General features: G+C 40.7%; 1 protein-coding gene across 4 annotated transcripts in view; it reads left to right on the top strand.

The window, feature by feature from the left end:
• The window catches only part of RBM33 (RNA binding motif protein 33), a 109,810-nt gene that overhangs the window by 87,299 nt on the left and 6,959 nt on the right, over positions 1-15,552 (top strand). For all 4 annotated transcript variants that reach the window (XM_069778199.1, XM_069778200.1, XM_069778201.1 and 1 more), the window contains 2 exons: positions 1,355-1,543; positions 15,425-15,513. In XM_069778199.1, coding sequence (XP_069634300.1) covers positions 1,355-1,543; positions 15,425-15,513 — 278 coding nt within the window. The remainder of the gene's footprint in view (positions 1-1,354; positions 1,544-15,424; positions 15,514-15,552) is intronic.

The following is a 15,552-nucleotide window of genomic DNA, read 5'->3' as shown; positions in this document are numbered from 1 at the left end:
GCCAATTGCTAGTGCAGGGCTGCATGACCCAGGAGATGCACAATTGCATACAAAGCTTTTAATCTAGAGAGACCTGTTTGTACCCAGCACAGACTGGAGATGCCTGCAGGTTGTTTCATCTGCTGACTTTCTGGCCAGCACAGTACTCCCTGGGGGAAACGCTTGCGTCCCGAGATAGCTACTGTAGGAGATAGTATCCAATGTGCTTTCTGGCTTTAAAACCAAGAGTTTTTCTGAAGTTGTGCTTAAGCTTTTATTCTGGCTGTTTCCTACATATGTAGGAGCGTACAGCGGCTGTTTCAGGATGCTCTTTGGTCAATCCTCAAAGTTGGTATCACTCAAAACAGTTAGTGATCTTGTAACTTGATTTTTGCACTGATCACGCACTGGGAGGAGGCAGGGAGACGGTTCGGGTGGCAGTGGCATGTGCCTTCTCTGCATTTGCAAACTGGCACGCTCTCTGAAAATAGCTGGTATTTTGGCTTTTAAGTTAGTTCTTGGTTCTGAACTGTTGGCCATAATCTTCCTGCTTCATGTAAAGATAAAGTTTCCTTGCTGATACGGAGAGATGTGAAGAGTTGTTACCCTCCATAGGCTTTCCAAGTAGGAATCAAGAAACCATGTTGAGTGTTAACTCAATGTTAAGTGTTAACTCTGTGTAATGTTTGTTACTCTGTTTCATTGTTATTTTTCCTCTCTCCAACTGTTAAACCTTTAATTTACAAGAATTAAATCCACACATTTCCTGCTCAAGAGGATACTGTTATGCCAGATCCTACAGGATTTGGGGGAAAGGAACTTTGAAAAAAGTTGTGTTGAAGTTATTTAGCATATGCAAGTACTTCATCCTGGTACCAGACCGAGAGTTGGTAGCAACACAGACTGGAGGTGCTTGAAGCAGTTTGCTGGTCTTGGGGGTACATTAAATTTACCTGTGGGTTGAGAAGAGGAAATGGAGAGGAATCACTGGTTGGGTTTTTTGGCCAGACTCAAAATATGGGAGCTGAACACCTGCTGCTAATGTGATCAGAATTGAAAACTAGGTTATATATTTTGGTCTGAGACCCTCCACTGCTTGATCGATCTGTGCTAAAGCTGAGGCTTTTAGCCTCAATGCAATATATATAACTCAATATATAACTTGCTGTCCTTCTAGAAGAGGTTTGTATAAGCAGTGGATGAATATGTTAATGTGGCCTTTCAAATCAGCAAACAGCAACAAGCTGTTTTAAATCAGTGCATACTTTAATCAGGTCTTTTAAGTAAATGGCCAACTTTTATATCGTCTGTCAGATGCAGTGAGCAGAAGCACTAGGTAAGTAAATCAAAATACTGTTACTTTTGTTGTTGGCAGGTCATTATGCACGGCAGAGGCAGAGGAGTAGCAGGCCAGATGGGCCGAGGACGCTTGATGCCAAATAAACAGAACCTGCGAGTGGTGGAGTGCAAACCTCAGCCCTGTATTGTGTCAGTTGAAGGGCTTTCTTCATCAACTACTGATGTCCAACTGAAAAACCTGCTGATGTCAGTGGGACCCATTCAGGTAGGTCAACCTCGGTTTATCATTTTTGTGCCAAAAGGCTTTCATTCCGGAAAGCTCAATTAATTCCCTGACACTAAATACAATGTGTGTTTATTGGTAATTTATGTTTGAAGGCACCCCCACCCACACATGCTACACCTGGTAGCAAAGACAAGCACGTGATGATATTGCAGCACGGGAGGTACGGTAGGATTTTGCTAACAATCACATTCCTGCTGCAAAAGAGTCTCCTTCATTTTGGAGTTCCTGTGCTATCTCTGTTAGTTTCTTAGACAATACAAGCCTGTCCACTCTGTGAGGTTGTTAAAGCCAAATGCTCATATCAAAGCAAATGTATTTTTGGTTGCTGTCCTTTTCTTATTGTTGACTCACACCTACCCTTTTTTTTGACATTTACCTTTTACTGTCATTGCAGTCCTGGGGTAAGAGCACTTAATGACTGCTGCCCAGTGGAGATTTTGTACCATGTAGCACCGTCTACTTTTTCAGATGAAAACACGGTCGTCTTTGAAGGATTTCATTTATCCTTTTTTTTTTTTTTCTTCTTTTTTTTTTGAAGGTTCTCTTTAGGAGGGGCCTGTGAGCAAGGTTATATACACACACACAGGTATATCTACGGTGAAGCTTCTGTGTGTAAACTGTCTCCTGGAACTGATGTATCTGTTAAACTGACTTTAGGAAAACAGGAGGTTTTCAAAGCACTGAAGGGCTTAGGAGGCCCTGTCTGAATTATTGTTAGTACATTTGAAAATATCAGTCAATGCATAATGAAACATACAGATGAGGACAATTTTTTTTCCCCTGATTTTTTTCGGTTTTGAGTGCTCCTTTTGGCAGGATCAACATTTTCAGACAAATGCAATGCATGAATTGTAGCTATTGTATAAGATTTCTCTATTAGTGGGATCAGCTCTCTGTGGCTAAACACAGCGCACTGTTAAAGATGTACACTCTGCCTGACTTCTTCCCAATTTAGTAAAGGGAATAATGCTGAATTATTTATGTTGTCAATTCAGAGATGTTTAATTTGTTTGTGAAAGCAAAAATACTCTCACAAAATACTTTGTCCTTTCATGTTCTGTAGTACTCTAGGAAATTATTCACGCAGTTCCAAAGCACGTTTATTCAGTGTTTACTTGCTAAATCTTGCATGAGAATATTAGAAGGAGATTAATAGAAACCCTGCTAGAAAATACTCACAATTGAGAGAAGTTATTGCGAATGTGCTAAAAAATTTATTCAGGACTTGCTGTTTCATAGCAGACTCCAAACTCTGGTGTCTCAATTCAATGTCACAGACCAATTTAGAAGGATACACTTATAGGAAAAAAAACAACAACTAGTTTTCTAGTGGGTTTTGATACATACCTGTGCCCTACAGAACTTGTATTCTTGCAGCAGCATCAGCTGTACCTTTGGAAATTATGGTTTCTAAATCATCATCTATTTTCACCTTATCGGAGATATAGAAGTAGTACTTGAAAGAGATGCCTGAATTTAGTGAATGATGCAGAAGGCTTTTGTGCTAATTCTGCACTTGAATTTCAAGTCTGACTTGTAGAAGGCAAAAATTTCCTGGCTTGTTTGAGACTGAATGATGTTTCACAAGTGTGGATAGTGAGATATGCAGGGGAGAAGTGATCCTTTTGTGGGAAGAATATGAGAATGGTGCCACTGTATGCAATATTTAGCTTTTGGGGGCTGGGGGGTCTTTTTATGGTACCATGAGAAGTGGTACCACAGAAGTGTTAACACACCAAATGAGGAAGAGGCAGCAGCAATTTTAGGTGCCTTGTCTTACAAGAACTGAAAACAAAATGTTTTGTCCCTGTTCACAGCAATCAGTTTTATACAGATGGTGCTAGATTTTCAGAGGTCAATATCCTGAAGCGCATGAGTGGATTTTCTTGTGGATGTAAATTAATGTTTTTACTAGTGTTTGTGCTCAGTGCTGTACAAAATCCCCTGCAACTGGCAATGGTCAGGAGTGTTTGATAGTGAAGGGATACTCTACTTGGTTATTTCCTCATTCTTCCTTTAAAATGCATTTCATATAAGTGACTTGCAATGAGGAGTGCAGAAGTGAGCCACCGAATAGAGCCGAGTAGTGAATGGAAGGGCTTCTTGCCATGCGGACTCTTGGCGGGGTTTCATGTGTGAGGACAGTATGTGTGAGAGGCAAGGACAGGTCATGGCCATGACCAGAGTGAAGATATCTCTGGTAGTTACAGAACTCTGGTCATCTTAAGATGAAGTGTTGCAGCCTGATGAACTGAAATAGGAGGGATTTGGGGAGATGGCTATTGTGAGAAAACAGCAAGGTGAGAAATTCTAGCTGCTTTTTTGGAAATTAAGCTAGACACCCAGGTTTTTAGCTGCTTCAGACGGAGTTCAAGAGATAGTAAGAGGAAGGGAAGGTGAGTCAGTTGTAGCTGACTCCATCTTTAAGATGTAGACTATCCTGTGTTTAGCTGTTGACTATTCAGCAAAACTTTCCTTAATGAACTGAACTCTGAGGTACTGGTTTCTTGAATTTTACTTGTCTTGGAAGGGAAATGTGTGTGTCAAACTCATGGTTACTTTTTGCAATTGTAAAAAAAATTCAAATCTGAATCAGAACTTAAGGAATTATCTTCCTGCCCGGATAGTGCTTGAAATGACGTGTGCCAATTATCCAACACCCAAAGCCCTGGTTAAAGGTAAAGATTCCCAAACGGTAGGACATATGCCTTGAATGGTAAGTAAGCATCTTGCTTCAAAGGAGCGTGCAAATGCAGCTCATAAATTTGAATATTGCCTCTTGTGTATCAATTTCTGCTGCAGTCAAGACATGAGCATGGGAATGGCTGCACTGAGGCATAGCTCCCAGATCTCTCTGCTTTTTGACAAAGAATAAATCATGAACACTCGTGCCACCTGGTACAGGACCTCTGCTTAACCTGCACCTTCCAATAGTGGTGCATCTGTAGAGCAGTTGATCCCACACCAGCTCCTATTTTCAAATATATAGTTTGGCTCCTGATTTTGTTGCAGCGTGCTTATCCTGCATGTGTTTTCTCAGGAAGAGGATCTTTGCTGGCATAAGAGAAGTTTTAATGTATTTATGGAAAAAGTCTATAATTTCTCAATTGAGTGAATGAGGAGGAAGAAATTACTTTGGTTTTCTGGTTACAATAGGGTTGGATTCGTATTTTAGGAAGGGAAGTTGAAAACTCCCCTCAGTTTATGACGTTCAGTGCTCTTAGCTTTGCCATCAGCTTGCATTGAGGTGGTGGTTCTGTGAATCAGGGTTTGGGAATAGCTGGGCATGCATAAGAGAAGATGAAGGAGACTTTTACAGTTGAAGTTGGAAATTCATCATTTTTTTCCCTTCCATACCCTAGAAATGGAGAAAATTATCTTTTCCCATGTATCAGCTTTGAAATACCCTCTATTGCCTAATCACTGAAGACTCTTTAATTCTCATTCGTGCTTCATTAAAGCTGCTCTTTTATTAACATAGGAGAAAAAAATACCATTAAGATTCTCAAGCTACTGAATAGAAGAAAATCTTTGGGGCTCCAGGAACAGCCCCTCAGTCATAGCTGTATTTTACAACTCAAACATGATTAAATTAGCAGGAGAAGTGCTTCCTTTCAACATAGTTTGCTGTCAGACCCTTTCTGGAGAGGATAAGCTTTCAGGTACAAATAATGTACCTGCAGTAAAATCTGGGTGCTGAATCTAAAATAATTACATGCTATAAATAAAATTATGCATTCAAAAGTGTTGGAAAGTACAAAAGATTTCTGAGCACACGACCAAAATAGAGTCTCCTGGGGACTGTGCTGGAGCAGTGACATTCAATACACATCCATCCAGAACCACTTGCTAAAGTAGATTACTAATAATTTGCAAAGGTCATGAAAAACCCAGCACATTTCTTTGGTGCTCTTGAATCTATGTTTAATGTTTATGCTGTCTAAAGAGGCTTGTGTTCAGCTAGTCATTGCCACCTTCAGACTATTTTTTTTGTATGGTGGCAGGTAGAGGGGATCATTTGCTAGATCTCCAGATAATTTGAGTACTGAGTGTTTGTTCTGTGGTGGTGTTCTGTAATTATCTGTAATCATATTTTCTTACATCAAATGGTTGCAAACATAAAACATCAGTGCAAGATCTCAGTATTGCTTTGTGAAGATTTAAGATCATAAATTCTGATGTTAAAAAAAAAAAGGAAAAAGAAATACTCAAACGCCAGTGTTTTATATCAGAGGTGATGAGAATGGTGCGACTGTAGGTGTATTTTGAGTAGTTGTACAAACACGAGTTTTACTCTGATAAGGTAGTAATTTCTTTTCTGGTCCCAGAAGGGGAAAAACAGTTGCCATGTTGATGTGCTTCTCTTCACTTTTTTAGAGTGACAGTGCTACCTAGTGCTCAGTTAGGGTAAAGGCAGCTATCTGCACGGACACTGTATTCAAAATTGCTGAATTTGTCTTTAGTTTAAAGACGTATTGATGGAAATGACAAGCGCACGTGGAGGAGCGCACCCAGAACATGGGTGCTCTTGCAGATGAGCAGCACGGTTCTGTGTGTGCCATGGCACATGAGGCGTGTAGGGCTGGCGTGGTGACCTGTGTGGTCTTCCTGCCTGTAAAAACGTCTTCAGCTGTTGCAGAAGCTGTGGGAGAAAACATGGGCAGTCCTGCTCCGGCCGTGGGGCTGGGGGAAGAGAAGAGCAGCTTCGTCATGAGCCTGCCCGGTTCGGCCCTGCTGTGGAGTGGTATGAGAGCTACAGATGCCCATCTCGGTGACAGAAGATCCTTTCTTCTCATCTCATCTTGCATAAGGAGATGGAAAGCTGAGCGCTTCTAAAGGCGGATAGTAGGAAGTCAAAGGTGGCAGAAAAGCAGGAAGGAGGGACAGGAGGTGGAAGAGATCAGTTGCAACAGCTGAGGATAAAATAAATACATTCTGTCCCAGCCTCTATGCCTGTTGGTAATGGCTAGGAAGTGTTGCTCCCAGCAAAGATGCTTCAGGTGACAGGAGGCTGCAAGGATAATAAAAATGTGTCTGCATTTATTGATGGGAGGGAAGAATAAACAGAATCCCATCTTTCTTTCAGAAAGTGCCTGCCATGCTGCTGTTTGACTTGTTGCAGAGCAGGTTGGATCACACACTTGGAGATGATGTTGGTTAGGAGAGTTTATACTTCCTTTTTGCAGAGACCCTTTTTTAGCAGCTTCGTATGGACTGCCACTCCTAATCCCAAACTCACCGATGAACTGAATGTGCGGTCTATTAGGTAGTCCATTTACTTCAGTGAAAGAAATTAAGTAAAGGAGGAAACTTTTATTTCCCGTGTGTCTCCTATAATTGAAATGAGTGCTTGCTCCAGTCTCACTCCTACCTGCTTGGTTTCCATCTCCCAGTGCCCTGTTATCTCCCTTTTAACTTCTTCCTCTCTGTGTAACCTCTGACAGTTTTGGTGTCAAAGATGTTTGCTTTCTGCGAGCGATCTCTTTCTTCCTACTCATGGATGTCCTGCTGTTTGTCTCAAGGTTCTTTGTTTTGCAGTGAAGTTTAGCTTATTGTGCTGCTATTATCATATAGGCTATTTCAATATTATTTTCACTGATATTGTACAAGCATAGATTTAATTAGAGAACATGTGTAAAAGAGAAATTTGAGGGCAGTGTAGGTCTGCAAGCCTAAAGAAATGTCTGCAGAGGGCATGGTCCTTTTATGATATTCATGCTTTAGTCACTGGTAATAGTTCAGTTGCAGAAAAAGCTACAGCTGCTGATTACTTTTTTTTTTAAAGTTGTTGAATTAAATAGTATGTTTTTAAACAGTTTGTAGGCAAACTCTCAATCAAAAGCATGCGTGATGATGAAATATTGGTTTTGTTGCATTTTCCATTCAACACAAGATCTGCATTTTCCTGTGGCAGTGCCTTAGGAAGCAGAAAAAGGAGATAATCAAGATCAGTATGAGCTCTGTGCTGCCTAAATCCTTTCCATACAAAATATTCCTCCTCAGCCCAAACCAGTTTTTTATTTTTAATGCTGGGAATATGTCAGAACGTAATCTCTGTTCTCCAGAGTCAGATGGGAACATGCCCAGAATACCTCTGATCTCAGGTTGGTCTCAGAAAGTGCTTTACGGTAGATCTGTACACCCGAATCTGTAAAGTAGCCAGTCATTTGAAATCCCTTGGAAATTTTTGTATGTATTGTCAATCCTTTACACCTCAGTGGATCCGGGAAGGGTTTTTCATCCTCTGGTGACTGTCTGACTAGGTCAACTTAAAAAGAAGATGTGAATGAAGTTGTTTTCTGAGAGCTGTGACGTTTGGGAGGATTGTGGTGTTTCAGTTTAGGGATTCATGATAGAAGGAGATTCTAGTGGAGCACAGTGTGGCAACAGGGAAATCTCCTGCGGGGGAAGTCTGAGTGTCCTCCTGTTAAATGCTCGGTAGAGCCAGCCCGTCTCCAGAGGCAGTGCTGCGTGGCTGGTTCTTCTGTGCCTCCCCTGACTGGCCTTTCAAAATCAGTATGTTATGGAATATTACTAAATTCAGATCAAATTCCTGTTGAGGTATGATACTTTGGGAAAGATAGACTCATATTTTTGTCATTATAACAGAGGTCATAAGACTAAGGATTCCTTTAGTATTACACATTCTTTGAAAATGAGAGAACAGCCGTCATTAGTACTATGTGAAGACCTGTCTGATGCTTTTAGCTTCTTTATGATACTACCTTAGGTCTAAAACCAACACACTGAATTACTTCTTCAGAAACATGTATTGCGTTTACATGGCAAGGTTTTGGTAGCAGAGGGGGCTACAGGGGTGGCTTCTGTGAGAAGCTGCTAGAAGCTTCCCCTACGTCCGACAGAGCCAAGGCCAGCTGGCTCCAAGATGGACCTGCCACCGGCCAAGGTCGAGCCCGACAGTGGCAGTGCCTCAGATAACAGATTTAAGAAGGCGGGGGAAAGGTTGCTGGGGCACAGAAACCGCAGCCAGAGAGAGGAGTGAGGAGATGCGAGAGAACCAACCCTGCAGACCCCAAGGTCAGTGCAGAAGGAGGGGGAGGAGGTGCTCCAGGCGCCGGAGCAGAGATTCCCCTGCAGCCCGTGGGGAAGACCGTGGTGAGGCAGGCTGTCCCCCTGCAGCCCAGGGAGGTCCACGGGGGAGCAGATCTCCACCTGCAGCCCGGGGAGGACCCCACGCTGGAGCAGGTGGGTACCCGAAGGAGGCTGTGACCCTGTGGGAAGCCCGCGCTGGAGCAGGCTCCTGGCAGGACCTGTGGACCCATGGAGAGAGGAGCCCACGCTGGAGCAGGTTTTCTGGCAGGACTTGTGACCCTGCGGGGGACCCACGCTGGAGCAGTCTGTGCTTGAAGGACTGCAGCCCGTGGAAGGGACCCACACTGGAGCAGTTCGTGAAGAACTGTAGCCCATGGGAAGGACTCACGATGGAGAAGTTAGTGGAGAACTGTCTCCCGTGGGAGGGACCCCACGCTGGAGCAGGGGACAAGTGAGGAGTCCTGCCCCTGAGGAGGAAGGAGCAGCAGAGACAACGTGTGATGAACTGACCACAAACCCCATTCCCCGTCCCCCTGTGCTGCTGGGGGCAGGGGGGTAGGTAGAGAATTCAAGAGTGAAGCTGTGCCTGGGAAGAAGGAAGGGGTAGGGGGAAGGTGTTTTTAAGATCTGGTTTTATTCTTTGTTATCTTAATTTGATTTGGTTGACAATAAATTAATTTCCGTGAGTTGAGTCTGTTTTGCCCATGACAGTAATTGGTGAGTGATCTCTCCCTGTCCTTATCTGGACCCATGAGCCTTTTGTTATATTTTCTCTCCCCTGTCCAACTGAGGGGGGGAGTGATAGAACAGCTTTGGTGGGCACCTGGCATTCAGCCAGAGTCAACCCATCACAAAACGCCATAAATCTGTGGTGCTCACTGTATCTGAACATTACTGAAAGAAGTATTTAATAGAGATTTGAACATTGTTTGTCTCTAACAAATAGTTATGCATTTAGTAGGACATTACTCAAGTCTTAGAGTACAAACCAGAAGTCATCTAGATTTCTTAAGGAAAAAAAACAACTTACCCCCAGTAGGATGCAAGACATTTGTGTTGTGACACTCGCTTATCAGCCATAGGACTAGCTGTTAAGGACTTGAACTTGGAACAGGTCACTGGCATGGTCCCCTATAGCAATCCTTGTGGTATTTGTGGAAATGTGGTATTGCAGGAGGGCTAGTACTTCTCAGGAAGGACTGGTATTTTTGCAGAGACTTCCTGTAGGTCCATTTGGCTTTGTTGGTTCAAATGATGGACAAAACCTTTTCTGAGCAAACTAGAATTTTGTAAATCTTGCCCATGTGAACCATTGTCAAGCAGAAATATTTTCTTCAGGATTAAAAATTGTTGTGCTTCCTACTAACTGTCACACACTGAGGACTGATTTTTTTTTAATTTTTTTTTCCTCTCAGTTCTGTATTTTTTTCTCACCTTACTTTGGCGGTGATCTTCCCAGCCTCTTGCTGTTACAGTTAGCTCTTGCTTCAAGGCTTCTTGTATGGTGATTTGTAGGAGAGACATCCGTAATTTCATGTTTCACATAAAAGTTTTAGCAGCTGTTGAGGTTGGTAGTCCAAAAATAAGACTTAACTGCTTCCCTTAAATTCATGTAGTTTCTCTTCACGATATTAGATATTAAGTAAAATAAACCCTCATCTCTGAACATGTAGTAATTTCAAATAAATGTCATTAACTTCAAAAGTAAACAAAGTCAGTAGATAAAAATGTACAAATATTAAATTAGTTACATAGAGAATCATGCAAGAAGAGCTTTTGTTCAGTGAAACTTTTGTTTAACTTGTTATAACATCTTCTTCAGTAGTTAGGCAATATGAAAAGATATCACTAAAGTTTAAATCTATCCTGATGTACAGTATTGTGTCAGAAATACAAGTTAGATATATTGTGGGGAAACAAAAATAATACTGAAAACATTATAGGTAAGCATGTGTTTTTGTGCAAGCTCTGCAATAACTAATGCAGCGCTTCAGGTTTACTTTAAAAGTGAAACATGAATGCTTGCACAGGTATGGGTTTTTACATTAATGAAATACATTAGACAGTGGTACCAATAATTTTGCAAACTTATTAGAGGATTCTTTACAAGTAATGGCTAATACAGTGGATAGTCTGATTGGTGAAAGAGCATGATTAAAAATAACAGTTTTCTAGGAGGTTATTTCAAGTGGTGAATGTGCGAGCACTCAAACTATCTGAGAATGTTACGGATGCTAGAAATACTGAGTTTTATCACTGAAAAAATGGCTGCCAAATTATTCAAAAAAGGTGAAAAAATTTAAGTGTGTTTAAATTAGCAAGGGAGCATGATTAAGATATGCAAAATTAATTTTATATGTATTTTCCTAGCATGTGTATCTGGAATCAACAAAAGCAGAAGCTGGTGAAGTAAATATTTGAGATAGTGCCTTGAACAACGTTTTGAGCCAAGAAAATTCCACAGGTTACACAAAAAATTGTGTTTTCTTCAGACTATTGCTGTTAACATCATCTAAATGCAGGATCAGCTCTAAACTGCGTGTCATCCCAAATTCAAGGAGACAGAAATAATCCAGTAGGATGAGTATGCAGTTATTTTACTTCAGGTTTCCACTGAAGTGGAACACTAGTTGTATGCCCAGCTGATAACCTTTCTGCTCAGGGTGGGATAGCAGCAGCTCAGGACCTACACACTCTGGCAAAACTGTACCTACTTGTTCTGTGCCTGACAGCAAATGTTGTTAAGCATAAAACTCAGGGTTTAAATAGTAATGCAAGTAAGTAGATATTGTCCCAAAATCAGAACATAAAGTTTCAAGAGATCTTTGTTAGCAGGATGAATAATGTTGATATTTGCAAGTCATGGTAGATGAGGATTTGTTTGAAAACACAATGTAGAAAACAATTTATGTTGAGATATTAAAAATCTTTGTCAGCAAAGATAGTTATGGTGGTATTTCAGGCCATGGTGGTCATATCGTTTAAGTAACTTACCTTAGTAATTGTCTTTTTTCTTGTTAAAACAAACGAGAACTTTTTTTTATACCTGAATAAGGTGTTTATACCTAATATACCTAAACAAACATGAAGTGATTCTGCATCATTTTCACTACCATAGTTTCAGTGCAGTGGAGGCTGAGAATTTGTATTAAAACAGTTTGAATTAAAATTTTTCAGACAGTTTCCAACTGGAGAAGTATTGTTTGTGTGGTGTTAGTTTATCCTTTTGTTTTGCAGTCCTTAATTTGCTCTCCTGTTAAAGCATAGGCAGGTGTGTAACTGCAGTACCTGAGAAGACCCTGATGCTAAAAGTTACTGCCTTACCCCCAGGCTATGTAATGGGTAGTGTTTAAGCAGTTCAGCAAAAGATCAGATGGGTCAGACTGGCTTTTTGTTTCCACAGTTGTCTGTATTGACAAGTGAAATTAAATCTGATAAAGATGCTTTTCAATAGACTTACCCAAGAATTGATGCCATGTTGCCAAAGCAATTGAGTATTAAAAATAAAATATATTTAGTGTTTTGTTTTGTGGTTTTTTTTTTTCTTTCTTTGGAAAATAAGGCAATAATACAGCATAAGAACAGGCTGTGCCATAATACCCAAATGAGTCAGTCAATAAACTTAATTCATATGAAAGTATAAATAAGTTGTCTATAATAATATTTAGATACTTTGCCTACTTTCACTAATAAGTCTGCACTATACCAGAATGTCTTCCTTTAGTCAATTTTTTATATGCTAATTACTGAGCAGCTTAATAATTTGTCATTATGGGTGTATAAACTGCAAAGTCACATTTTGCTTTTGTGCATCTCAAGAATACTAATGCAGTAATAGCTTAATTCTTGTAGAAAAAAGTCACTAAATGCAACTTCTCTTCAACTGATCACAACAGGGGTCTGGAGCTTAAAGCATTGGGAGAATCTCCTGTGATATTTGAGTGAGACCTGACGTTGTTGTGAGGATCAGTGGCCAGCAGGAGGGCTGGAGATGGTTCAGGAGAGGGGAGAGAAGCAGGTGACAGCAGGACATGCAGGTTATAGCTGAAGGAATGCATCCCTGGGTTCTTTTCCAGCTCCTCTTGTCCAACTGTTCTCCGAAATGCTCGTCCTTTCAGTGATTCAAAGAGGTTTTTCTCAGAAGTGTCGAGTTCTTTGAAAGGAACAGATTTACTTCTCTTTTTTTTTTAATTGCAGTTCAGATTGGTTTTTTTCAGCTCTTACAAGTCTCTTGTTTCTAAATCTTGTTTAATGGCTGTGGTTAATTCTTAGTCTTCAAAACTTAGACCTTAGTGATAGGACTTAGTCCTTGGTTCTTTTCTAAGCAGAAAAGCGGTGTCAAGAGAATGTGTATTAGATATAGTTCTATAAATCATAATAAAGTGACATCACTGAAGGAGGAGAACACAAACTTCAGCACCTCCTTCACCCACTCTAACAGATAACCTCCAGGAGAACTGAGTTTTGTCCAGGGTCTTTCACTGGAGCTTTCTGCAGCGTGATTGTATTCTGGCTCGTAAAATGTGCGTAACCTTGTCAAGAGCTTTCTGATTAAAAAAAACAAAAATCATCTGCCAAGTGTTTTCTTATTTTAAAGCTAAATCCCATTCCTACCAGCTCAGAAACTAAGAAGTTGCAGTGTCTTAGCTAAACCTTTCCATCGTAGCAGCTTTCCAAAAACTATACAGTGCAAATTAACCCACTGATGCTTATCAGGTTTGCTGGATCCTCTAGCTTTTCCACAGCTTTCACTTTGAAATCACAGGAGTGACGGAAGTATTAAACTTCTGTGATTTTCCTGGTGAGAGGGAAGTTTCCTGTCACTTACAAAAAGGTGCAAGGTAGCTACTTCCAAAATTAATTACTTCAAGATCACAGATAGAGAAGTTACAGAAAGAGCCTAGAGCTGAATTGTCAGCCTTAGATACAAAGAAGTATGACTATTGGGTGCCATGGCTCTTGTTAAATAAGCATCTTATCAATGTGAGTCTTACCTGTTCAAAAAAGATATAAGTAGACAATTTTAATAGCAAATTTCATCTAGGCGTTTGATACCTTTCTTAAAATGCTGTATTAGATTGAATGAACAGGGAACACATTAGTTGAATTAAAAATTCTTTCACTGAGAGATCTCCAAGTATGTCACCCTTAAGGTATCAACGAGTGGGGTTGTATGTGGTTTCCCAGGGAATAGTTTCTTGTCTACAGATATGTGATACTTTTGAATAGTCCAGATGATGATACAGAGTTTTTGCAGGTGAAGTTTAAAATCCTAGAGACTGACCATCAGAGTGCTGGAATCATCCAAATGTGGGGGGTGCTGCTGAGTTCCAGGCGAGATGTAGGAGCAGAGGATTATGTTACTGATCCATCAGGAGGTTATAATGAAATCTAGAAAAGTTTTAAGGTGCCTATATACATACATATATGTGTGTATGTGTATATATATAAATATATATAAAGCCCAGTACAAAACTGCATTGGCTTTATGTAGAAACTTACACACAGAAATGAAGAACTTTAGTAATTCTTTAATTCTGCATCCAAAGCCGTTAGAACAATTGGAAACTGGAATCTGAATCAGAACAATTCTCTCTTGAATGTGCTGTAGCATGGGCCATTAAACATCCAAAACTTGCTGTAAGATACTGGAATCATTAAAATTACAATTGAAGCCTTTGGAAGATCTGTTTTAATGTAGTTACTGTGAAATCTCTGTGGTCTGTGTTGACAGGCAGTGGGATGACAGAATAGTAGTATTTCCATCCTGAATATTCTGTGATGCTGAATACTTGTTGCATGTTCTCATTGATTGTTGGGTGTGTACCTACTTAACGTGTAAAACTTCATCTTCTCGAATTTCCTAAGTGTCTTTTTGAACAATACGCTACTGTAACTAAAGTGCTAACTCAAAGCATCAACTTTAACCTTAGTAAGCCTGTTATCAGGCTTATGAGAAGTTATGAGAAGTTATCTTCTCATTACCAAGGTCACAGGACTGCTCTCTGGGGTCGTCTTGGCATTGCCTGGGCTTCCTGCTGCAGCAGGGAGCGAGGACATGAGTTCTCCAAAGCCCTGGCTGAGGTGTGCTGTAGTTTTGGAGACCTCAATACTACATAGGGGGTTTTTGGTAGTTACAGCATTGTGAAGTGCTGCGCTCATGGTGTGGGAAGCACGTATCAGATGGACTTGTCTAGGTAGATGTGTGTTGCATGGTTTCCCATTACCAGGAGGACTTGGAAGTGGTGACCTAAGCCATCTCATCGGGGTTGTGTGGTGGTCAGTGTCTGTCTAAAGCTAGCCACTTGTTTTTGTTAAAACAATGTGAGGATATGTGGTCTAGAGATCAAAACCTACCACTTCTTTTTCCTGTTTCTGTCCTGTTTAACCTGTGGAAAGCCCTGATGCTTTAATGTACACCAAGTGAATGACTCCAGGTGCTTGTGTGTGAAGTTGAGCTCTGGCCAGTTGAATGTTTCTTACTCGGTGGGAGTTTTGGCTGCAGGGTTTGGTTCATCTGTATGGATTGAATTGAAGAGCTGTCGCCTTTGCTTAGCGAGTGATGGTCTGGGTTTTCCAGTTGGCATAGTTACTTAATGCACCAGCTCAAACACCTTCAGCTGGGTCCCTGAGTGCAGTCTCAGAAGTCTCTTTCCATTCCTTGGACACCAATAAGAGAAAAGAAACTATGTTTCGGAGAAAAGAAATATGGCAAAATTTCAATTGGTTTGGTGCAAAATAAGGGTTTTTTTTAAGTGGAACTTTAAGTGAATATTAAAAATATGTTTTGGCTTTTTGTCTCTGCAGAGTTTACAGATGCTTCCTCAACAACGGAAAGCCATAGCAAAATTTAAGGAGCCAGCACATGCTTTAGCATTTCAACAGAAATTCCACAGGTAAATAATAAAGCACTGATGCTGTCTCGGTTCCTTACT

Source organism: Haliaeetus albicilla, chromosome 2 (genome assembly GCF_947461875.1).
Source record: "Haliaeetus albicilla chromosome 2, bHalAlb1.1, whole genome shotgun sequence".
NCBI classification, from domain to species: Eukaryota; Metazoa; Chordata; class Aves; order Accipitriformes; family Accipitridae; genus Haliaeetus; species Haliaeetus albicilla.
The sequence above is the reverse complement of the archived record's forward strand: the minus strand, read 5'-3'. Positions and strand labels throughout refer to the sequence as shown.